At 51.9% G+C, this 25,128-nt stretch overlaps 1 protein-coding gene and 1 long non-coding RNA gene across 2 annotated transcripts in view; one reads left to right on the forward strand and one right to left on the reverse strand.

Annotated features, from left to right (window-relative positions):
- LOC139032590 (uncharacterized) overlaps positions 1-9,477 on the reverse strand; it is a 37,093-nt gene extending 27,616 nt beyond the window's left edge. The window contains exon 1 of the long non-coding RNA XR_011485125.1: positions 9,254-9,477. This is a non-coding gene — a long non-coding RNA (uncharacterized lncRNA). The remainder of the gene's footprint in view (positions 1-9,253) is intronic.
- On the forward strand, positions 9,328-23,048 carry DUSP4 (dual specificity phosphatase 4). Its single transcript, XM_020903596.2, has 4 exons — positions 9,328-9,760; positions 19,605-19,750; positions 20,699-20,918; positions 21,545-23,048. Exons 1-4 carry the CDS (start codon positions 9,328-9,330, stop codon positions 21,928-21,930), a joined length of 1,185 nt encoding a protein of 394 aa, XP_020759255.1. The 3' UTR covers positions 21,931-23,048.
- Positions 23,049-25,128: the final 2,080 nt, after the last annotated feature.

Genomic DNA, 25,128 nt, shown 5'->3' on the forward strand with positions numbered 1-25,128 from the left:
TCAGGAATGGGGTTCATGCTCTTGTAAAAGGGACCCCAGGGAACTTCCTCATCCTTTCTGCCATGTGAGGTCACAATGAGAAGATAAAACCAGATGGCAGACCTGCTGAAATCTTGGTCTTAGACTTTCCAGCCTCCAGAACTGGGAGGAACAAATGTTTGTTGTTTAAGCCTCTCAGTCTCTGGAAATTTGTTATAACAGCCAGAATAAACTAAGACATAACTTATGAGACATGTGAGCTATGGAAAAGTAAATAGAGCATATGAGTATCCAACAGATAAAAAAAGATGAACCTCAAAGAGTTAAACCAAGAATTACTATATGATCTAGCAATTCCACTTGCAGATGTAAACCTAAGAGGTTTGAAAGGCAGGACTTAGCAGATACTGTACACCAATATGCAGAGCATTATTCACAATAGCTAGAAATAACCCAGATGTTCATCAACAGATGAATGGATAAAGAAAACGTGGTCTATACATACAATGAAATACTATTCAGTCTTAAAAAAGAAAGGAAATCCTGATACATGGTACAATATAGACCACTCTTGAAAGCATAATGCTGAGATAGATAAATCAGACACAAAAGGATAAATATTAGGACTTCCCTGGTGGTCCAGTGGCTAAGACTCGGAGCTCCCATTGCAAGGGGTCCAGGTTTAATCGCTGGTCTAGAAAGTAGATCCCACATGCCACAGCTAAGAGTTTGGATGCCACAACTAAGAACGGGCACAGCCAAATAAATAAATATTAAAAAATCAAAACAAAACAATGTTGCCTCATAGACATCTCTTAGCTTCTTTTAAAAAAGTTCTTTAAGAAAAAGGAGTAAGATTTGTTGAATAACATTCCCAATAATTAGTCTACATGTTAGTAACATTCCCATTGAAAAGATGAGGAAAGGGGAAATCAGGACTTACCTAAAGTTCCCCAGCCGCTAAATGGCTGAGCTAACAACCCACATTTGCCTGGCTCCAAAGCCTGGGTTTGTTCTCATTGCACCAAATGAAATCTAGGGCCTGAGAGGATACAGCTCAGACTCAAGGCAGGGGCAGCAGGATGGGCCTTGCTAAAGGGGCCTGGGTCACCTAGAAGAGAGGACAGAACTGTGTGACCCAGAGGACTCAGGACACTGGGAGTCTGGGGGGTGGGGATGGGGGAACAGGAACAAGTTAGATTAAAAACGGAGTTGGCTGGGTGCTAATTAGTTAACCTCTAATAAATGGGATAAATAGCAGAATGTAATTAACCACTGCTTAAAGAGGACCCTGGGTGTCTCCCTCAGTGAGTAAACTTCTGTGGACTGTTACGCTAATTCCAACAGAAAAGGTATCCAGAGACTATAACTCTTACCTGGGAAAGAATGGAGCACATTTAACTATATTCCTTTGGCATATTGACTCTGGATGGCTCAAATAATTTTTTTTTTTAAAAGACAGAAACTGGATAGCCTGGACAATTAGATCACACAGAGGAAATGTACAGAGTCTGAGGACGGCTTCACGGTGCAGGATGATGGAGGCAAAGGTGGGTCTGGGGCCCCTGAGCAGGTGGACTTTCTGCCGGAGCCCTAGCAGCTCACTGAGAAGCCTGAGGTGGCCGGTGGAGCCCCTTTGCCCCGCCTCCCTCTGCTTCTTTTGTTCCTTTCCAGGATTGTTGATCTGAGTATCCAACCAGCTAGGAGAGGCTGGTCCTGATTTCAGATTATTTCAACCAAGGTGAGCTGAACCAATGATTTGTGAATTGATCATGGAGTATCCATGGCATTTTGCTTTATGTTAAAATAGTTCATTGACTGTGGATATTTTTCCTTTAGGAGTTGTTGCTTCTTGGTCCCTTCCTTCCATCTGCCTGAAAACTCAGAAGTAAGGACTTTAGCTTCTAATGGGTTTCTAAAACCATTAATGGGCTGAATCATTCAATGATTCACTGATGGGTGATGTACTCATCATTCAAGTACGCCTCAAGCTGAGACTCTGGCATCTCTCTTTGCCCTGCCAAGTATTTGGTCAAGCTTCGAGATGGTTCTGAAGGGGATCACAATGTGCCACCCCCAGAAATGCTGCAGTAGCATAAGGACTATTGTCAGCTAAAGGCAACTGAGAAACAGATGTGAAAAGAGCTCTCTGCCTCCCTATGTCCCATCTGCCTAGAAGCAGGGCATGAATTCCCCCTTGTAGGTGCCTCCTTCTCCTCTCAGGGGGAGGAGAATGACCCTTGTCACCAGGGTATAGTACCTAGATGAGTCTGCACAAATAAAACCTCACTAAATAACCCTGAAAGTGAAAGTTGCTCAGTTGTGTCGACTCTTTGTGACCCCATGGGCTGAACAGTCCACGGAATTCTCCAGGCCAGCATACTGGAGCGGGTAGCCCTTCCCTTCTCCAGGGGATCTACCCAACCCAGGAACTGAACCCAGATCTCCCGCATTGCAGGTGGATTCTTTACCAGCTGAGCCACGAGGGAAGTCCTAAATAACCCTAATCTACCATTATTTCCCCCACTTATTTCCTAATCACCTTTCCATAACTCATCAGCCCAAGACGCTCAACTTCTCTTTGTCTAATTGCTCCTCTACAATTTATCAGGGGTTCCCTAATAGCTAAGTTGGTAAAGAATCTGCCTGCAATGCAGGAGACCCCGGTTCAATTCCTGGGTCGGGAAGATCCCCTGGAGAAGGGATAGGCTACCCACTCCAGTATTCTGGCCTGAAGAATTCCATGGACTGGAATTCCATGGTGTCATAAAGAGTCTGACACAACTGAGCGACTTTCGCAACTTATTGCTCTTTGTTAAAATGGCATATAAGCCTCCAAGTCTAGCCACTTCTTTGGGTTCCTTTTCTGTGAATCCCCTGTACATGTTAAAAAATATATATGTACATGTATATATTAACATCAATTAGAATTGTATGCTCTTTCTCCTGTTAGCCTGTCTTTGGGGGGGTGGGGTGGCTCCCAGGTGGTGCTAGTGGCAAAGAACCCGCCTGCCAAGGCAGGAGACATAAGAGACTCAGGTTTGATCCCTGGATCAGGAAGATTCCCCTGGATGAGGGCGTGGGAACCTGCTCCAGCGGTCTTGTCCAGAGAATCCCATGGACAGGAGCCTAAACGGCTACGGTCCATAGAGTCACAGAGTCAGATATGACTGAAGCGGCTGAGCGCACACACAGGCACAGCCTGTCTTTGTCAGTTTAATATGTTCCAGGTACAAAGCTAAGAGAGTTGAGGGAAGATATTTGGTCTCTCCTATACAGTTATGAAAAGAATGAGCCAACCATTACACAAAAAGACTTCAATTAGGCCAAAATGTGGAAGCAGACTACAGCTAAACCATCTGAAAGGCAGGACACACACTCCCTTTGTTACATCATTGGGCAGGAAGGATCGCATCCAGGACCCTCTGCAGAATGACTATGGAGACTTCAGTGGATGATGATGATAAGGGGCTGTGATAGCAAACAGGTGGCCTGACAGGGATCTTCTGTAAACTTTGCTTCCTCTGCTGTTTCACCAATGGGGCTTTCTAGGTGGCTTGAGTGGTGAAGAACCTGCCTGCCAGTGCCGGAGCCTCAGAAGACGCAGGTTCGATCCCTGGGTTGGGAAGATCTCCTGCAGGAGGAAATGGCAACCTGCTTTAGTATTCTTGCCTGGAAAATCCCATGGACAGAGGAGTCTGATAGACTATAGGCCATGGGGTAGCAAAGAGTCAGACATGACTGGAGTGACTGAGCACATGCTATTTCACCAGTGAAGAAATAATGCCCTGAAGTCCCAGGTTTCCTGTGATAGTCTTAATTTAGGGTTGTTTTATTGCTTTCAAAAAAACATTTAGAAAATACATAAATGTGATTTAATGCTTAATTCTTGGTAAGAATTTTAAAATTATATATATATATATATATATATATATATATATATATGCTCACAATTCCAGAAATCTTTTCTGACCACTTATGCCAATATTTGGTTTGGAAAAGAAGTTCACAGCAGGATTCCTGGGAAAGTGATTTAGATATTTTGCTGTTCTGAGAAAAGCAAATAAGTACATTATTTTCCCTACTTCTACAGATGGTAAATTAAGATGTAGAAAATTGATTTGCTGAAGATGACAGTGCAACCTAGAGTCAGGCCCACACTTGGGTCACCTTACATCTGGGTCGGCTCACTGTCCATGGCAGATATTTTCTACAGAACTTTTGCATCATCTTGGCTCCCTTGCAGCTTCAGACCAAGAGCTCATCTATTTTCAGCAGGCAAAACCACTGGGGAAGAGAGAAGTTAACAGATGAAAGGAAAAGACACAAGGCTCAAGGACAGAATGAATGTCAGAGGTGGAATGAAAGCTTAAAAAAAAAAGAATAGGGGCCAACCAAGAGAAATCAAGGATAACATCTAAATAGATGAAATTCATTTTATTCACAATGGCCTTTTTCTTCCATTTCCCTATAGATCTCACAAAACATTTCAACCTCTTTCTTGTCTGAATCCCCTTGGCATTGTGTTTGTTCTTCCCTAAAGATATTTGATTCTGCCCTGCAATAACAAACTGCAACAATCACATCTTGACTAAACCAAATAGATTATAAACTCTTTGAAGGCACAGTGTTTGAGACAAGTTTGTTTCCCCCATGGAGTTTAACGTGTGTCAAATACATGAATATTAAAATATTCACAGCTGGAGTGAACTCCCCCCAAAATCTGAGCCATTTTTTATCTCCTATGTGGAATACTTGCTTTCAAAATTTGATTTTCAAAACTTGAAGTTTTGTTAAGAAGCTGGGGACATTAGCACTTGACATAACATATAAATTAAAATTACCAACGTTAAGCAAATGAGGGACAGGAAGGAGGCAGAGACTGTGCTATGACTTGTGGATTTCAGAGTGCCTGGCTTTGAGAGAGAGAAGGTGATTATTTCAGGCAGGCAGAGAGCTCTCCAACTCAGAGTCACACAGGGTTGGAAATGAACTGGCTCTGACAAACCAATCGTGCCCAAACTCTTCATTTTGCAGATGAAGAAACTGAACTCCAGGGAGATTATCTTGCCCAAGATCACTAAGCTAAATGCTGGCATAGCCTAGATTGAATCGTTTTTAAAATAAAGTATGGGGTGAAGCAATGTATTAAAAGCTTTCTGCAGAGACCCTGGATTAGAAATCTAGCACTTTAAATCATCAGCAAGTGCTACAGTGCTATGGCTAGAAAAATAAATGGAGGTTACTGAACAAATCTATGAGAAAGTCAGGACTAAAAAAACCCTTCAGGCTGTTTTTGAGGTTGTTTGGTGATGTTCATTCTCAACACTGAAGACCTTCCATTGCTTTTGAGTCCTGATTTGATAAGCAGAGGGAGGCAGGAAAGGACAAGACATTCTTCAATTCATCTATACCTGTTACCTAAGAACACACAGTATGTACAGACTTCTTCCCTTGAGGAGCATGAGACAGCCTCTCAGTTCTTTTCAGCATTCTCATTACTAGGGTGGAAGCTCCCCAATCAGCTGATCTAAGAAACCTAGCCAACAGCTCTATGCCAAAAGGACGACTCCTGTTCCACTTGAGAGTAATAAGCAAGGTGAGAGGGATCCACTCAGTAAATAGGAATCCACATAACTCTTCTTTTCATCATCACTTTAATTCATTAGTGATTTTTCAGGCAAGTTTTATTTAGGCACTTGGAGACAGCACAGTGAGTCAGAGGTTGGCATCAAAACCAGAATAGAAGCCATAGATAGTCCTCTCAGGGGATCCTGCTCTGGGCTTTAAATTCCCAGATCACACAACTTCCTAATTGGAAAGAAATGTTCTTAAACAAGAACAAGGGTTTTGCCAGGCCTAACAGTGACTAATAAGGTTAGTCTGAGGACTATCTGATGAAAGAGAAGTTGGATTTACATGTCACAGTGAATGTTTAAAGTATTTTCACCCCCGAGGTTTCCTGCAGAGTATAAATAAAATATCTCTCCAGTGGGCAATCCCATTCCAGCTCCCGCAGAAATGCCTTCCTTAATCAAATTAACTTTGAAATGACATTCAGTGTCTTCCTTCCAAATGCCTTTGTTTTCTCCAAGATCTTGGAGACAAGCTGTTTCAGGAGGTTCTCCTGTAAACTGATTAAGGTTCCCCCCAACCCCTCCGCCCCGGCCTGCATACTCAGTGGAGACAAGTTTTATCACCTCTATAGCTAGGAACGAGGATCCCTTACATTGTATTTATTTGTGCAGCAAATGGCCCACACACTTATAACAACAAAAATTTAAAAAAATTATCTAGGGTGCTTACAGAGAACCCAGATAAAAACAAAATTTAAATCTTGCTGGCTGAAACTCACATAACCGAAAGCTAATTCCTGATTTGAAGGGAAAGGATTTTTTCCCCCCCAGTCTTTTTTCAAATATCAGGCATTCGCGTTGGTAATGCAAAAGGATTTTGGCTTAAATACTTGAATTGGATGCTGCGGCTCGCCTCCAGGTTGCGGGCGCGCAGGCGCAGGCGGGCACACGTGGACACAGAGACACACTCACACGCGCCCGCCCACGCCCCCTTCCGTGTGAATTGCCTGCGGGATTTACGGGCTTTGCCACCGCGGATTACCGTCAGGTGCAGAAAGCAAGTCTTTGTTCGGTGGGCATTTTCCTGCCTCCGGACCTGTTATTTACGGGCCACGTGAGGGCCGGCTGGGGGTCAGGAGGACGCGGAGGCGCCCCCGGCTTATGCCAGACAAAGGCTAGAGGGGCCCGGCCGTGCCGCCGGGGGACGTCTCCCAGCTCCTGCGACACGTGTGCAGTTCGCCCGGACCTGCCTCCGACTGAGAGGCTCTTCCAAGAGATGTCCAGTTTAAGTCCTTGTAAAGGCATCGGCGTTTTTCTGGAAGCGGATTCCAGGGCTGCCCAAGAGCGTCCCGGGGAAGCCGGGGAAAGTGGGCGCGCGGGGGGCTCCTTGGAAAGGGCGAGCTCCTGGTGTGCCAGGGACAGCAACTCTGTACACAGAGCCTCAAGACCACCTCAGCACGCGAGAAAACGGGCAAAAGCCTTGGGAGGGAGTACAGTCCCTTCCCAGCGGAGAAGCCAAGCAGCAAACCTTTGACTGGTGACCTCCCCTCCCGAGCGCCCCGCGGCCTCACTGGGTCCTCAGTGCTGGCCGCTCCTCGTGGGCCAGATGTCAAGGGGAACCCGAAACTGAGTAGTCAAAATAAATACAGTAGTGGCTTAAACAATTAAAATTAGTGCCGCCGCCCTCCCCCCCCTCAAGTCCACGATGAATAAAATAGTAAATTCTATATAGAGGCGGGATCAGTACATCGCGGAGCTATTTTGGCGCACTCGGCTTGGGCCTGGGGTCCGGGAGCCCGGACGCTGCGGGAGGGAATCGAGAGCTGTAGATTTCGGAGGTGGAGGCCGCCGCCGAGGCCCGGCTGGGGAGTGAAGGGGTGGCCCTGGGGGCCGGAGGCGACAGCCCTGGAGATCCGCTCCGCGGGGAACAAAGGCGGAGCGGAAGGCCGAGTCGGGGGAGGGAGCGGGTTCACCGGCCCTGTCGCCTCCGCCGGCCGGGAGCAAAACACTCGACCCCGCTGCCACCGGGGCCCCGAGCGAGTCCCGTAATTCCCTGCTCGGTGGTTAATTCTCACTAACAAGACTTGGCAAGATGTCGGACGCATCATTTTCGGCTTCTGTCGTGTCCCCACCGCTGCGCGCACGCACCCCCTGCCAAAAGCGGCCTCTGGGAAATTAAATGCGCAAGTAAAAGTGGGGGCGGGGAAAATGAGACCGGACCGGGAAAGAGGAATGCAAAGAAACCCGAATCGGCCCTGGGACGTATTAAATTCTTTTCGCGTCAATTTCTCGGGGTCTAGTTTCGCACCAAATGTGGACCCTAATTGTCATTTCCTGAAAGACAATTCACACTAGTACGAGAGGCGTGAGGACTTTTCCAAAAGCCGAAAATGTCTGCCCCCCCACCCCCCATCAGGGTTAAATAAACATCTTTAGGAAGCGTGGAAGGGAGTGGCACTCCGCCTTCCTCCTTGGGAACAACATTCCGGATCCAATTAATGTCTCCCTCTGGGTCGTAAAGCAACAAACTCAACACTTCACTCCTATTACCGGGTTTCGGGGCGCGAGGGCTTTCTCTTTCATCTTCTGGATTCGGGTTTGCCCACGTTCCTCGGGAGCTATAAAACTGATTTAATACCTTAAGATGAAAATCGATCAGGCTAAGGCAGAAGCTAAAATCGGAGGAACTGCAATTGAAAAAAACAAACAAAAAAAAACGCCTGGCGACGCGCTCCGTAAGCCTGGGGCGAGAAGGGCCTGGCTGGGCCGGCTGCGATGCTGTGTTTCCCAGTCCCCTGGATACGAGGGGGCCACCTGCGAGGCTGGCAAGGGGGAAGCGCGGAGGTAAACCGAGATGAAAGCTCAAAACCGAGTCCGCCCTCCGATAGGCCAGCTTCTCGGCTGGCAATTTTTTTCCGCAGATCATCGCCGCCACCACCGAGGGGTGCAAGGCAACTCGGGTCGGGCTGGACGCGCGCGCAGGCTGGGGAGAGGCGCCGCCACGCTCCATTCACAAAGTCCCGGCGCAGCCGCTCGCCAGCGGGTCGGAGGCCTCCTCCCTCTTCCTCTAGGTCTCGGTTTTATGAATGGGCCTGGCGGCGAGCGCCGCGCGCCCTGTTTACTCCGCTCTTTGTGACGTCGCGTCCCCGTGACCAGGAGCGAGCGGCCGGCACTCCATTCACGCGCCGGGGCGCGCGGAGGAGGTGGGGCCGGAGGGGCGGGGGGAGCCGCCGGGGGGCGGGGAGCGGGCGCGGGGGGCGGGGCGGGGCTCGCGGCCGAGAATGGAAAGAGGCGGAGCCTCGCGAGGTAGTAATGCATCTGCCCCCTCCCGGGGGAGAGCCGAGGAGCATTAATAAATCTATACGCCGAGGAGAGGAAACTCTGACTGGGGCAGAGCGCGGAGCTCCGGCAGTTCGTGGGGGAACAGCGGCCGGATCGGCAGCGCAACGGGCAAAATACAATAGAGGCGACAACAGAAGGGAGCCCTCGTACCTCTCCCGTAAACACACTCCACTCCACTGCCACCTGCCCCTTGGCATCGTGCTGCCCGGCGCCCGAGGCCGCCCGGACTGCTATGTAACCGAGAAGCTGCCGGAGGAAGGGGGAACCCGGGAAAAGAGGTTCGCCAGTGAGAGCCCCTAGGGGCCAAGTTTGCTGCCGCTTCTGCCCGCGCGCGCCCTTTCGTAGCCCCCGTTCACCCCTTCCTGGAACCCAGCTCGCCCGGGCGTCTTTCGCCTCCTCGCGTGCCCAACAGACGCGGTTCCCGGCGACCATGGTGACTGTGGACGAGCTGCGGGAGATGGACTGCAGCGTGCTCAAAAGGCTGATGAACCGGGACGAGAACGGCGGCGGCGCGGGCGGCAGCGGCAGCCACGGCGCCCTGGGGCTGCTGAGCGGCGGCAAGTGCCTGCTGCTGGATTGCAGACCGTTCCTGGCGCACAGCGCGGGCTATATCCGAGGCTCGGTCAACGTGCGCTGCAACACCATTGTGCGGCGGCGGGCCAAGGGCTCCGTGAGCCTGGAGCAGATCCTGCCCGCCGAGGAGGAGGTGCGCGCCCGCCTGCGCTCCGGCCTCTACTCCGCCGTCATCGTCTACGACGAGCGCAGCCCGCGCGCCGAGAGCCTCCGTGAGGACAGCACCGTGTCGCTGGTGGTGCAGGCGCTGCGTCGCAACGCCGAGCGCACCGACATCTGCCTGCTGAAAGGTAAACGGGGGCGCCGGGCGCGAGCTGGAGGGTCGTCGATGCGGCGGAGCTGGGCGGCCTGCACGTTAGTGGGCAGGAGAAGAGGTGCCTGGGGGTATTCGTGGCTGCGGGATCCCCCCGCGCGCTCTTTTGTGCGTGTTGGTGTGCGCGCTAGTGTGCAAGGATTGATTCTGTGCGTTTGTGTGCAAGCGCGAGCTCCTGAATTCCTCAGAGATGGTGAGGGCTCAGTCACCTGCAATTCCGGAGCCTTCCCGGCGATTCTGCATTTGTTTACACCCACTAACGGTCTGGCCTTGCGGGAGAAGCGACTCAGCAGCTTTTCCACCTTCGAGTCCAGGGAAGTGCTCTCAAGTGCCACTACGCGGGAGGTTGGGGACAGGTTAGGCCTGTTGGTTTGGCGTGGCCGGGTCCCGCACCGATTTCGAGACGTGGGAAAGAGAGGGAAGGAGGGTGAGCGCCGGGGTGCGATCGGTTCTGCGGCTCTGCTGGAAAGCAACCGTTCATAAATGCAAAAACGAGGGTCAGCTTGCGGGCTTGATGTGGAGCAAATCCATATCTCCTCTCCTGCAGCCCAACTCCGAGCTTCACCAGGAAGGGTGGCCAACCCCTCCCGCCTCGGGCTAGACCCAGGCTCCGGAGACGGAGGGCCCAAGCTCCGGGGACGGAGGCAGGAGGTCCGAGTATTTGCGGGGGTCGCCAAGCGGGACGAGGCCTCTTAAATGAAGGGAGCTGAGAAGTAACGACCTTTTGTTCAGACTCAAGACTCTCAGATGGCGGCGCGTGCTTAAGTGCGAAACTCTACGGGAGGGGAGGTCTTATCAAATCTGCAAGTCGGAAACTCCAAAAGGGCCGAAGGCTACCCAAGTACCTGGAAGGACCCGGGTGCCGGCCGCACCTGCCGGGCCGGGCCGGGAGCGGGCGAGTCGTTGGGGCCCTGCGGCGCTGCGTTCCCCGCTTCCACCCGCGCCACATTCCGCGCATTCCTCAGCCCGCTGCGGGTCCTGGCCGCCCCTGGACCCGAGGGAGGCGTTTCGAACCCCCGCCATCAAAGGGCCGCTCCTTTCCCAGCCGGCGCCCCTGGCCCCCTCCCTCCTGCCTTTCCTCTCCTGACCCGCTCACCCGAGAGGAAGGGAGATGGGGCGGGAGGCGCGGCGGAAACCTCTCCCCACCGCCCCTTCCAAAAAGCACGACCACACCGCTCGGAGCCGGGGGGCCGGGCTGGCCCCTGTGAACAGCGGGGGGCTTTGTTCTCGGCAGTTGTTTCCTGGCCATTTGACCTGTCAGCTGCTGGGGAAATGCTGTTGACCTTTGGTTGAACCACTAAGGCGATTTTGCTGATTTTTCTTTCTCTGCGAGGGCGGCCTTTGGCACCTCTGATTGGGCTCATGGCTCCTCCCTTCTCCTCGCAGCGCTTTAAGGGAAAGTGCCAGGAAGGGCCTTGCACCGGAAGGACCCGGCGCTAAGCGAGGCGACCTGGGCGCAATGGCCAAGGGGCCTTCCCCGGCGCCGAGGTGTGCCGGGAGCCCCGCGGCCCCGGACCGGGTGGAGCGCCGGGATGGGGTCCCCGCCGTAGAGCACGCCGCTCGTCCTCCCCTGCGTGGTGCTGGCGCACGTAGGGGCGGTGAGAGAAATTTCTCTGGGACGAAAGCCCCTTCGAGTGGCATGGGCTGGCCGCGGTGTTCTCCGAGCCGTGCTCACCTCGATCGCTCCGGATTTGGACCCCGATCGCGCGCCTGCCTGCTTGGCCCCGGAACCCAGGACCCTTCTCGAGGCAGAGCAGAAGCACGTGGCGTCTGGGTTCGTTTTGTTTTCTTTTTTTTTTTTTCCTGGAAGAAATCCAGAGAGGACCGCCCTAGGGTTTCCGGGCGCGCACTTAGGCCCCGCTACCGGCGAGAGAAGCAGATTTTTAAGGTTCCCTCTTCGGGCTATCGGCACCTGCCTGGTTCCCCCCGAATACCGCCGGGAGAGCCCGGAGCCAGATCTGTACCGAGAGCCGCCGCGCGGGCCGGCCTCCCGGCGCGAGGCAAATGCTAGTCTGTGGGGTCGGCAGTCCCCTGGCGGTTGGCGAGGTGCCTGGCCGAAGGAAAAGGAGTGCTTTAAGGGCTGTTTCCTCCCGAGGCCTGCACTGCCTCCTGTTGTCTGACCCGGAGCGCGCAGGGCGGACCGCTGCTGCCTCTCCAAGACCGCATCCTCTGAGCTGGGGAGGGTCATGACCTGGGCGTGGGGTCCAACTTCTCTTTAGAGGCCCTCCCAGGAAGGGCCAGGAGGGGTTCAACTGGGTCTTTCTAAGCACTGGGAGCCTGCCTTTGGAAGCAACCGCCTAAAATTCAGAGATTGTGGGGAGGAAGGATACCTCTTTCCAGCTTGTTCTGCAGTGGTGATAGAACATCTTTGAGGTTAACTGGTTCATATTCTATTCAGCTCAGCTTATTTTCATTTAGGTGCTAAGCAGAGGCGGTCTTCACACGGTTCCTCTTCCTTCTCCTTGCCTTTCCCTGCAAAGGCACCCCCCAGTGAGGGCAGAAGGAAATGGGCTCCCTTGGCGCTGCGGGGAGGTGCGCCTGGGGGCGGCCAGTGCAGAAGCCCGCGGAGCAGCAGGAAACGTGGGTTCCTCGCGGGAGGCCCTGGGGGCAGGAAACTAAAGGGAAACGGGAGGACACAAGCCGCTTGTATTATCTTTAGTAAATGCCTGAATTGCTGAGGGGTTGGGTAATTTGGAAGATTCCTCCCACCCGCCAAGTTCCTTTTATTTTGCGGCCAGTGGGGCCTTCTGTGTGACCTTTCCTGTGTGGTGGTGGGTGAGGAGTAAAAGTGGTCAGACATTAAGCCCGTGGAAGACTGTTGATATCTGCCATCCAAGGGACAGTAAAAACAGCTGGATATTTTCAGAAGTTCTGTTACCCTTTCTGGTCACAAGCTATGAACTTTTACCAATTAACGGCATTTAAACAGCTGATTTTTCTATTTCTGCCACTTTGAAGGGCAATTAGTTATATAGTGCAGGTAGTTAATAACTAATACCACAGGGAGGAATTCGTAGTTAAGAGAAAACTTTACTTAAGATCGAGGCAATGCTAGGGGCTGGCGTTTACAATTCCGAATAATACCCAAGGTTTGCTAAAAGCAGTAACCCAAATCACTACATTTTCTGATCATTTGGCTAGTTAATTTTCCCACTGGGGTAAAACTCATTTTATTGAAAACCCTGTAAGGCATTTTGGGACAGTTTAGAGATTTCAGCTTTTCATATTTAATTATATTACACGTTTCTTTAGAAATCCCTTTCTCTTTCCTTCATAGATCCTTGGATTAGGGTTTTAGACCCCTTCCCCTGAGTAGAGAAAGACAAAAAGAGCATTTTTTTTTTTACCTTAATAGAAGTCATTCTTTACTTTCCACATCCCCCAAATAAGAGGTCAGTCTGTTACACAGAAGATTTCGGGTATATAAACATTATCTTACTTTTTCTTCTGTCTAAAGTTTTTCTCAACCTTTGACTGTTGTCAGTTCTTACTCAAGTTCTGGTTTAAAAGCCATCCTGGAGCTGTTTTGAGAAATTGGGAAGATCAAGATACTCCAGCTTCTCCTTCCAGGTTGGAAGTCACATACCCGATAGTCCCCAAGCTTGATTATAGAGACCTGACATGATACCTTCAGTGCGAACAGCGACTGAGGCCCATCATGAGAGCTCTGGGCAGCGGTCAGGCGGCTGTGTTCTGTCTTTTCTCTATGCCCATCTGCCCTGCCCATCCTCATTTCCAGGTCAGTGGCACCAAATGGCAAGTCCTGGGGGATGCTAAGGGCAGCTCTTTCACCCAAAGGCAAAAGGACTGGCTTTTCTCCTCGTGAACAGGACACAATACTCATGAGAGCTGAGAACTGTTAGTTACAAACATAAATAAGGGTAGGCCTTAAGGGTGGTTCCTAACCCGTAGTGTGAGGCTGTCAAGAGTTTTAAAGAATGAGGCCAAGTCACCACTCTTTGCATCATCTGCACTGGATGTTTCCAGTCCACACAAGCGACTAAAGACGGCGTAGGTGTAAACTGAGGGTGACTCCTGATTGTCAGAAAGTCCATCTCACCCCCCTTGGGCTTGTCTTGGATGCATATAGGAAAGGTAGGCTGCCCTTCCCCAAGGTGGGCTGCAGAGAGAACTGAGAGGAGAAAGGTGGCCTTTTTAAAGAGGCAAGGAATTCCTTAAAAAAAAAATCAGAACATCCGAAACCAGATAGCTGGTTTCCTTCCTGGAAGGCAGTTCCCGTTTAACAAAGAGGAAGTTGGGGAGGAAGAAATCTAGACTAGACGGAAGCCAGAGTGCTGAAGGGAGCAGATGGCAGAGAAGGACTGGGAGGGGCTGCAAAAGAGATCCAGCCTCGGGTGTGACCTCGGGTGTCCAGCAGCTGCTCGGGACACCAGAGGTGTCAGACCCAGGACTCAGAGGTCTTGGCCGGTGACGCTGAGATGAGCCCACGTGTGTAAACCGGAAGTCTTGGCAGCTCTCAAAGCCAAAGGACCTTCAGATGTCCCCAGATTTTGCCTGCTGGGCAGTGTTTGCTTGGTATTGATAAGATGTCCCAGGACAGCAAGCCCATGAGCCCTGTTTGTGAACAGGTTGATGTTGTGAGTGTAGAGAGGGTAATAGGAGAAAAGTGGCAGCCACGTTAAGATCCGCGCCCATCGTCACCACCAAGAGACCGTCCTTCCCATCACAGACCCTATTAAGAGTCCTATCACAGCGAGATAACGGGCACTACAGCAGCCTGTCCTTTGAAAGGACTTCGCACACATCACCTCCCACCCCACCCGCCTGAGCAGTGGGCCAGCCAGTTTCACAGTTCCTGTCAACTTTGAAAGCCGCCTTGCTGTCCGTGTGAGAAGACGGAAAGAACAGAGTTGAACCATAGGCGCAGTTATTCCTCAAGGAAGCTGGGTAGAAAATTATAGTCCTTTCTGCCCCGCCCCCTCCAGACACTCTGGTTTTAAAATTAAGATGAGAAAATGAGAGCTTTAAGGCTAGAAGGTATATTATTAAATAAGAACATGGGAAAAACAGGTCAAAATTAGTCAGCATATCTGTTACTGAATTAACACGCAACAGGACGTAGGGGGAAAAAATGGTGGGAAATTCACTGACGAATGTGTTGTGAGATTGTGTTCAGAAGGTGGAAATACACAGGTCTGATGGGAACATACCTGCTGTCAGTTGATAATCAGCAAGTCAGTTGATGACCATCCAGGAGCACAGAATGTTGGAACTTGGAGATGATAGCGTCTGGAATCCTTGTGTTCTGAGGGTGGAAAATGGGGCGTAGGAGGGGATGTGTCTCTTCCGGCTCCTACCGTCAGAGCTGCGGCTCCTCTGTACCCATCTGCCTCCCCACCCCCCCACAAAGCTCCAAGGCCACGGGATAGAAGCTCCCCCATCCCACCCCACCATGTCTGCAGTGGCAATAAACTTTCCCTCTCATGAGTTCTGGATAAAACTTGGAGGTCTAAATGTAGCTCTTGGGACTTCCCTGGTGGTCCAGTGGCTAAGACTGTGCACTCCCACTACAGGTAGCACAGGTTCTATCCCTGGTCAGGGAACTACGATCCTGCATGCTGCAGGATGTGGTCAAAGATAAAAAAAATACAAATAAATCTCGCTCTTGCTGGAAGGGTTGTGGCTATGGTACCTGCACAGATGTGAGCTGGGAAGGGAGGCGCTGAGGGGAGAGGCTGAAAGCAGTCTTCCCCACCACCCCACATAAGAGAGTTTTGTTTCCATCAGGACCTAGTACAGGGCTACTCTATATACTTCTAGAGGATCTGACCCTTTTTTTTAAAGTGAAATGATCCATGTGTTTATTACATAGTTTGAGCTCTTAAAATACATTTTCCTCCAAGAGATGTAAGACATGAGTGGTGTCCTGCGGCAGCTCCTGGCCTGGCCAGGTGTCTGTCGCCCTGTTCTGGGGTCGTGCCTCGCTGCAGCACGTGCCATGTACGGTCTGGGAAAAGAAGAGCCAGCAAGTGCCTTTAAGTGCCAGGGAAGTCCCCATGATGGGGGACCATCGCTGTGAAACCAGAGTGCCATGAAATCATACCCTCTATAAATGCAGTGCTTTCACGTTGGTTTTATTCTGTTTCATTAAATTAAAAAAAAAAAAGCTGGTCACGACTCCTCCATAACTACCTGGAGTTCGAAAAGCATCGGAGAGAAGCGGAGTCCAGTGAAATGTCAGCAGTGCCCTGTTCACATTCTTTCTACTTCTGCATCAAAATTCTTTCCTAGAGTGATGAACCACTGCGGGGGCCGGGGGTGGGGGGGCTTAGAGAAGGGCCACTGGAGAAAGCAGCAGTGGGCAGGCACCAGGACGGGCTCCTGATGACCAGGTTCCAAGTGACTTTGAGGCCCCTTCTGTGGGCTGAATGCCCTTACGAGGGGGCCGCCGTGCAAGTTTTCTCTTCTGTTAAATTGGGGCTCGGCATGCCTTCCTCCAGGGCTGCTGGTTGTATACCAGAGTGGGAAGAGCCTGACACATAATGAACGTTTCCTTTTAAGAGGGTCTGTCATTTTTATGAACCTGGATGGGAGATGGCTTCCTGGGGTGTGGCCTGAATGGCCTGCACTCCTGTATCTGCACTGCATCACGCGAGAGCTCCCGACTCCACGATGGTGTGTTCTATCATCTGAAGTCCTGGCCTGACTGCAGCTCCTAGCCTCAAAAGGAGGTTCTTTGGTGATGCTCCTTGTAACTACCAGTCACAGATCCCCCACAGCTCATGACAGCTCCAGAGGGAAATCCTTTCCCTTGCTCCCATGGCAGGGACGCCACCCTCCCTTTTGCTCCTGTCTCCTGCACGAATCTTCTTCACTTAGCTCCTTTCTGCTTGTTCTTTGAAGATCTCCAGAGCAAACGGACTTTAGTGATCATTTTGCATTCTCTCTCTGTCCTGTTATGTGCAGCCTTGGGGAGACGACAGGTAGCCCCCCTTTCAAGCCTGGTCTGGTCTCTGGGCCCGCCCGCACCCTCCCCCACCCCCCACAGCTGCCACACCCCCAGGGTCATTTACAGGCTGGGGACCCTCCAGGGTTCTGCTGCTCCCTGGGGATTGATGGATGGTCAGCCCGGGAGGTAGCAGATGTCCTTGACTGGGCAGGGGCCGTGACACTCAGGAAGTGCCTGGTACCTGTTCTTCTGCCGCCTAACTACCAGCTCTCCAGATGCCCACTGGAAAAAAGAAGGAAAGCCTAGGAGGAGAAAGCTGTCCGGAGTGTGAGAAGTTGTCAGTGAAGCTGGAGTCCCCTTAGGTACCAAAGGAGGAAACGTTCATTGCATGTCTCCCTGGGGCCAGGCACAGCGCACTGGCTGTTCCGGTCAGTCCCCACCGGAGACTGACCTGGAAGTTTCATCACATTTTACAAATGAGGAGGAGGCTCAGAGATGTTCAGAGATGTTCAGAGATGTCTCCAGGCCGCACAGCCCATGATTTATTCACAGAGCTGGCATTCAGCCCAGAGCTGTGTGTCTGACTGCAAAGGCAAAGCCCTTTCCCTTCCGTCTGGTGCTCTGTCCCGAGCCTTCTCAGCAGCGGGAAGAACATTCTTTCTACCACTGAGGTTCCTTGGCTCCTTCTGCCCTCAGATCTGCTGCTTCTCTATGACCTTGGATTCTTGCTCTAACCCTCCTGTGACTCTGCTGGCCTGCCCGTCCAGGTGATGAGCTTTTTGGAGGGCACCCCTCAACGTCTTGTATCTCTTTGAGATGTATTTTCATAGCTCAAATTATGTAACAAATACATAGATCCTTTCACTCAACTTTTCAGATCCTCTGGAAGTACAGAATAGCAAGTGATGGTGTTTCATTTAGACGATCATCGGTTTGTAGATGGACCCACTTCTCCTTTTACTTTCTCCAAAGGGCAGCATTTCCCCAAGTTTCCATCCCAGAGGCCCATCACAGGGGCTTCAGCTAAAGGCCCTTGCCGGCTCTCCTTGCCCATAGCCTGCGTTTGGGGCAGAAGCGTTGGCAGGTTTATAGGCGAAAGGGAGGGCTGCTTCTGTGACAAGAAGCCCTCTCAGGCCACTAGCACCACTGAAGACGGCAGGACTGGGCCCTCCAGCAGGTTTTCCCTCCAGGGAGGCTGGTCATTCTGACTCGGCAGGAACGAGGGCCTGTGGCCAAGAAGTGGCCGTTCACAGCCTGGGGGAGGGAAACCGGGAGCCTCCCGCTCAGAGAGGAAAAGATGCCTGCCCTGTTTCTGGAAGCCTTAGGATGTGGCAGAGGATCATTTTCTTCCCTCTCCAAAGCGGTAGTGTCTAGGGTTGGGATTCAGGGCAAGGAATTAACTAGCCGTCACATGTTGGAAAATTGCTTTGAATGGTAGGGCTAAAGAACAGTGGCACCCACCCTATCAGTCAAAGGTGTAACGGGCCAGCTGCCTACGTGACCATGCGTTGTGTGGCTGTTCCACAACCTGCAGACCCTGCTGAGTTCATTTATAATCTATTTTTGGTCCAATAGTAATACAAGCAGGGGGATTCCCTCTTGATCCAGGGGTTGAGATGTCAGCTTCCAACGCAGGGGGCACAGGTGTGATCCCTGTTTGGGGAGCTGAGATCCCACGTGCCTCAGGGCCAAGAAACCAAAACACAAAACAAGCAGTGCATGCATGCTCGGTTGTGTTCGACTCTTTGTGACACCGTGGACTGTAGCCCGCCAGGCCCCTCCGTCCAGGGAACTCTCCAGGCAAGAATACTGGAGTGGGTTGCCATGCCCTCCTGCAGGGGATCTTCCTGACCCAGGGATTGAACCTGCGTGCGTCTCCTACACTGCAGACAGATTCTTTACCACTGTGCCACCTGGGAAGCCCCCAACACACATCCAATCAAGACTCCAGAAATGGTCCACATCAAAACAGAAACCAACAACAAAAAAAAAATAAAAAGGGCCAAACCTTGACAATAATAGATGGTAAGTTTCCCGCAAAGCGGAGTCCCAGAGTGCACAAGAAAATCAGAGACACAGGCTGATCTCTTCTTGGTGTGTTTTCCTGCCCGCCTCCGCCTGCGTCTCTGCCCACCCCTGCCCAGCCGCCCTTTCCTGAGTGGCACTAACGCTACTCCACAGAAGTTGGCCGTTTGTCTCCTTTTACTTAAACGACCTCCCTTCCCCGGAAGATGATCCTGCAGAGAACTATTCCAGGGCTTAGCAACTCTCAGGTCAGGAAATCCTCTCGTGCCCCAAACCTGGATGAGGCAGGAGGGATTTGTTTAGATTTAAGCCCGTTTCCTCTCGTTTTGGCCCCTTGTTGATGGAACAGCTGTTCATGAGGCTGTGTGATTGGCATCTGTTCTGATGCTGAGGTCCAGAAGGGCTGGTGCCAGGATAATAGTTTTTTTATTCTCTCCCGCACTGGAGAACCTCTCCAAAAGAAGAGCTGGAGTTGGGAGATGACAGACATCTTTGTGGTCCCAGGACTCAGTTGTGGCCTCATGAAAACCCCTAGTGGCCCTTGCCTCTTTCTTTGTCATCACTGTAAAGAAAGCATCCCTTCTTCATCTCCCCCTGCACATCCTCCTTTGTGTATCTGCATTCTAAACGGAAGTCTTGTCCCTAAAGCTTTTCTTCCAGCTTTTAGGATGCGTTCTTCCCCAAGGTAGTCTCCCCATCTCTGGAAAAAGGTCTCCTTAGCCATTATCTCTGGGCCCACAGCGCCACCCAGTGGCCAGTGGAGGTGCAACCAGCCCTAGCTTCCCAACTGCTTTCCTCTATGAAGGGTAGGGTTCAAGTTCTCCCCTGGTTTGGTTTCCTGCTAGCTCAGTGACCCCATTAACCCAAGCATCTTTCTCCTTTACAGGTGGCTATGAGAGGTTCTCCTCCGAGTACCCAGAATTCTGTTCCAAGACCAAGGCCCTGGCAGCCATCCCACCTGCTGCGCCCCCGAGCACGGCGGAGTCCCTGGACCTGAGCTGCAGCTCCTGTGGAACCCCACTGCACGACCAGGTGGGGGCTGAGACCAGACTTCTGCTTGTCAGAGGCTTAGGACTCAGGGCCCCAATGCTGGGTGAATTGATGAACCCTGAGTGGTGGGGTGCGACCTTAGGTGGAATCCATTATTCCTTCGAAATTCTTCCCCTTCCTTCTCTCATCAGCTTTAAAAAAAGAATATAAAGACCCAAGTCCCTGACTTCGCTCCCAGAGTTATGTGCAGACAAGTAAGGAGGCCAGATGTGTGTGGGCTGCTCTGTAGGAAGCTGAGACCCCAGCCCTGATTCAAAAGAGTCAGAGCTGTCCGCCCCCCATATAAGGAATTGTAAATGCTAAGTGAACATCAGTAGGCAACTAACCCTTCTCCTAAGAAAACCAGCTCATGCCACTATGATTCTTAGAAGCACGCCCCTTCCAGCCCTCTCCTTTAGACAGAGATGGAGTAGATTGATGAGGTCCTGCAACTCTGCTCCCCAAATCCCACATCACTCGCGTTGATCTGCCTCAGAATAGTGTCGTCAGCGAAGCCAACATAACCTCCTTTTGCCAGGATCTCTCCTCTTGTCTTTGAGGTTGCTCTGGCGTCTGTTTTTGATCTGCAGCAAGTAGCTTTGTGGTAGCAGGTGTAAGCTCCTCACATCACACAAACAGTGGAACAAGGCCAGCGCTGTGTCTCCTGCTTCATTGGTCACTGGGGGCGGGGGAGTGGGCTGCTTGCACCAGAGAGGGGGGCCCAGCATCAAGGCCAGAGAGGTCCCACTGAGCGCATCACACCCTCCCGGAGCCCCAGCAGGACATGGGGAGACCAGGAGGGGCTGGGTCCACAGGCCATCTTCCCAGGACCTGTGAAAGCGCCACCCCGCCACCCCAGACTGGCTTCCCTCCCCGTCCCACCACCCCAGCCCTCTGTTCTGTCTTACACTTATGATGTTTGGGGGGCCCCTTTGTTCTCCCCTTCTGCAGGGGGGTCCGGTGGAGATCCTGCCCTTCCTCTACCTCGGCAGTGCCTATCACGCGGCCCGCAGGGACATGCTGGATGCCCTGGGCATCACGGCCTTGCTCAATGTCTCCTCCGACTGCCCGAACCACTTCGAAGGACACTATCAGTACAAGTGTATCCCGGTGGAGGACAACCACAAGGCCGACATCAGCTCCTGGTTCATGGAGGCCATCGAGTACATCGGTAGGCTGGCCCTGGCCGGGGTGCTGGGTCCAAGGACGGGGTGCTGGGTGCAAGGCTGGCAGAGACAGGAAGGGAGGGAAGAGGGAACACTTGGAGCTGGAGGGACTTAGGAAGGGCCCTGCCCAGAGGGTGCCTATTTTCCCTCTTTCTCAGTGGGACGGCTGGCCCGTGGGGTGTTGAGTTGCTCAGGGGTAGGAAGATGGACTTACTCAAGCCGCAGGCACTGTTAGCTGATAGAGCCAAGAACCTTTGCCTTGGGTGTCCCACCTGCCAAGCAGATAAGACTTTGGGGGGTGGGGAGGAAGGCCCGGAGGGAACTGGGTCATTGTTTTTGCTCCGGCAAATGAAAACTCCTCTATGTGAGCTGGCATCCAGCTTTAGCATGTGTATTTTCTAAGCCTGGCACATTTGTTTGGTTAAGTCTCCCAAGTAGCCTAGAACTGACGGCCTTGCCTGGCCCCGTGGGTTTCCTCTCCCGGCCTCAGCCTCGGAGGGCTGTTCCTTCCGTGGTACAGAGGGAGGGCCCCGACCAACTCTTCTCCGATCCTTCCCCCAGCGCCCTCGTCCCGCCCGCGGGACGGACGGGGGCTTGGGGACGCTAACGGGCGCGCGGCTCTCTGCCCCAGATGCGGTGAAGGACTGCCGCGGGCGCGTGCTGGTGCACTGCCAGGCTGGCATCTCCCGCTCGGCCACCATCTGCCTGGCCTACCTGATGATGAAGAAGCGCGTGCGGCTGGAGGAGGCCTTCGAGTTCGTCAAGCAGCGGCGGAGCATCATCTCGCCCAACTTCAGCTTCATGGGGCAGCTGCTGCAGTTCGAGGCGCAGGTGCTGGCCACGTCCTGCGCGGTGGAGGCCGCCAGCCCGTCGGGGCCGCTGCGCGAGCGGGGCAAGGCCACCCCCACGCCCACATCACAGTTCGTCTTCAGCTTCCCGGTCTCCGTGGGGGTGCACCCGGCCCCCAGCAGCCTGCCCTACCTGCACAGCCCCATCACCACCTCCCCCAGCTGTTAGAAGCCTCGGAACACACCCCCCCCCACCAGCCCACATCGGGTGGGGCCCCGTGGCCGGGTAGCAGGTCCGGACTGACCCGCAGGGGGCCTGGCGACAAGCTCCTTCCATCCATCTCTCTTTGGCCGACCGTGGGGCCAGCTAGAATGGCAATAAGGACCTCGAATACATATTTAAACGCAGACAAACAAAACACTCCAACTTAGAGCAATAACGGCTTCCTCGGCAGGCAGGGAAGACCTGGGTCTTGGTTTGTGTCAGTTTTACTTTTCAGATAGGAATTTCTTACCTCATTTTTTTTTCCTTTTTTTTTTTTAAAGCAGTAAGGCTTGAAGTTAGGAAACCCACAGATCCTGGCAAATGTGCCCTCCTGGTTTTATTAAGGGGGACACTGGTGGAGGGGAAGGGACAGGGCCGAAAACAAGTTGACCAGAAGTGCCTGCTTCTGTGTGCTGGTCCTTTTGTTGTCGTAGTTACAGGATTTTTTTTTTTTTGGAAGAAATCTTTTAGGCCATGGTTTTCCTTTCTAAGTCACCACCAACAGGTGAATACTTATGCTTAATAATAAATAAAAGTATTTATTGAGAATTTGCTCAGAATATGTAAGTACACAAAGTTTAGTGACCGTGATTTTAGAATATATTGATGTTGGTGTGGACTGGCGGAGAACAGCAGCTTGCAGACGTCAACGCAGTGAGGAAGTGGTATGTTTGAGATGGCGTGACGATCAACTTGCATTTGCTCCCGCTGAGAAGGGGTCAGGGTGGGGTGGGAGGAGGAGAAAGGGAAGGGAGGACGTTGTTAGCGTTGTCCCTGGGTATCCGTGGGAGATTGGTTCCACCACCCGCTCCGTCCATCGCGAATACCAGAATCCGTGGGTGTGTACATCCGCAGATAGCACATCCTTGAATATGGACTGGAGACGTTTTGAAGTTGGTTCTTGGGCACATGGACCACCGAAGCGATTTGAAACTGCAACCATACAACCGATTCGGATGATCAGTAACTCAGTTTGGCGGTGGAAGCATTTTTCTGCTAGACCTGCCCGAGGACTTGTATATCATCTGTGATAAATGCCATATTGTGTAAGGTGCTCCTAAAAAAAAATTGGGTGCAATTCAGATTTTCCTGCAGTGAATCATTTGCCAAGGCCCCTGGGGAACCCAGCTAACAAGAGATAGACCAGAGAGGGAAGTGGAAGCACCGTTTTTTTTTTTCTCTTTTGCCTAAATCGGAGATTTTAATTTTAGGGGGTTTGTTTGGAATGAAGTATGCCAACAAATTCTTGTGATGGTGGATATCTGTAAAGTGAATAGGTGAACAAAAAGAAGGGCATGGACACCCCACTGGAGGTCCTGTGGAAGATTAGGACGGCAAGAGTGTGAGTGAGGAGTCAGGCAGACTCTTTGCAGGGAAGCTGGTTTCTGGATGGGCACCAGAGTGCCATAGCAGAATCCTTTCTTGAGATAATGCCGTTTTCAGGGGGCCTTTGCAAATAGAGGAGTGGCTTTTGGAACACGGAGCAGGTGGGTTGGGCTCGGGGGGGGAGGGAGGAGGGAACTAACTGCGGGTTATTTAACTTATAGTATTGTGGAACAGTGTTGTCACCCTGTGCCAGGTTAGCAGTAATCCCAAACTTGTCTAGAAACGAGAGCATGCTTTAGGTTTTGCTTTTTGGGGTTGTTTTTCCCCTCTGAGGATCAAAGTGCTGCTCACCCATTAATAACTTCAAGCCTCGATGTCAGCATAGTGTCGGAATGCTCCTCCTTGTCCCCACGTCCCAGACAGGACCAGGTTCCTTACGTTTTCTTCCATAAACATGAACCTGGCATCATCTGTCCTCCCTTTGTCAAGCCTTGTCTTGGGTGTGGCCAGAGTTCCCACTTCCTGTTTTTAGAAAAGCCCAAGGCCCCCTCCTTTCCCGGGAGCTGCTTGGCTGAACCCCTCCTGAAGACGTGAAGGGGTCGGGTTCATGACCCTGGGCCTATTGAGAGACAGCTCAGCTGGACGTTCCCTTGTCTTCCTTGATTCTTGGAAGTTGCTTCATGTTTTGTGATGAATGCAGTCAAACGGGCTCCACTGCTGGAAAAGTGTGGGTTCCCACAGACAGATAGGTCCGCAGGAGGGACTGCTTCCAGAGCAAGGGAAAGTAGCTTAGAACAGATCGACTTTTTACAGAATGAGTGTACATTTGCCAAAATCTGTGTATTGTGCTTTCCCGGACCGGATTCCAGCCGCCCGGACAGTTGGAGCCCAGGACCCGCCCCGACCGGATCTCTTCCCTGCTTTCCAATTCAAGTCTCGTGTCACAGTGTCAAACCACTATTTATAAAGCCATTTCCTTTGTACTTGATAACAGTGTGAGTCCCCAAACCCTTAGAAATCAAATAGGAAATGGGCTTGATTGGAATCGGGGATTTGGGGGTCACTGTCTACTTCTACCATCAGAAGCCTCTTTGATGACTTGGAAGGAAGAGCTCTAATGAAGACAGCACCATGAGGTCCCTCGAAATGGCCACTGGGTTTCAACAGGTGTCTCTCCCTTGAGCTGATTTCTGGTGAAATGCAATTTCTGTCACAGTCGGAAAGCTTTGCCACTTTGGTCCATGGTGACCTGTGCTATTGAATCACTGGATCATCTGTAGAGACTGGAGGCCATTTCCCTCAGATGTCCATCCTAGCCTGATTCTAGAGAGTTGATTCTGATTCTATAAGAGAAAAAATACAAAATTCTTGGGAAGATGGGCAGAGGGATGTGGGATGGGTGATTTCAGTGTGAGGGGAGGGGGCCGTGAGATCGGAGTTTGGCCACCAGCCTCTGTTGGTAAAGTCGGGGTTTGCCTTCGCTGCCCGTTAGCCCAGACGAGGTACACCAGGAATTCTGGAGGAGGGACCTGGGCATCATTAGGTTTCAAAGCTCCCCAAGTGCTTTCCCTGCATAACTGAGTTTGGAAAACTTAACTTTCTAGATGGCAAGGTGCTGTTGGAGGCCAGGGCTTGGTAATGCAGAGCTGGCTTGTGTGGCAGAAACCACAGCAGACAGTTGTCCCTGGCCCCGCATGGTCCCAGCTCTGCTGAGGGACATTATGGTTTCTGTCAGGAGCTCCCGGGGCCTAAGACCTGCTGGACGAGGTGCCTTTCTACGCCCCTCGAAAGCTGATGTGTGGTTCGTAAGGAACTGAAGAACGTGTCTGGCTGTTA

This window comes from Odocoileus virginianus, chromosome 32 (assembly GCF_023699985.2).
Source record: "Odocoileus virginianus isolate 20LAN1187 ecotype Illinois chromosome 32, Ovbor_1.2, whole genome shotgun sequence".
Lineage (NCBI taxonomy): Eukaryota > Metazoa > Chordata > Mammalia > Artiodactyla > Cervidae > Odocoileus > Odocoileus virginianus.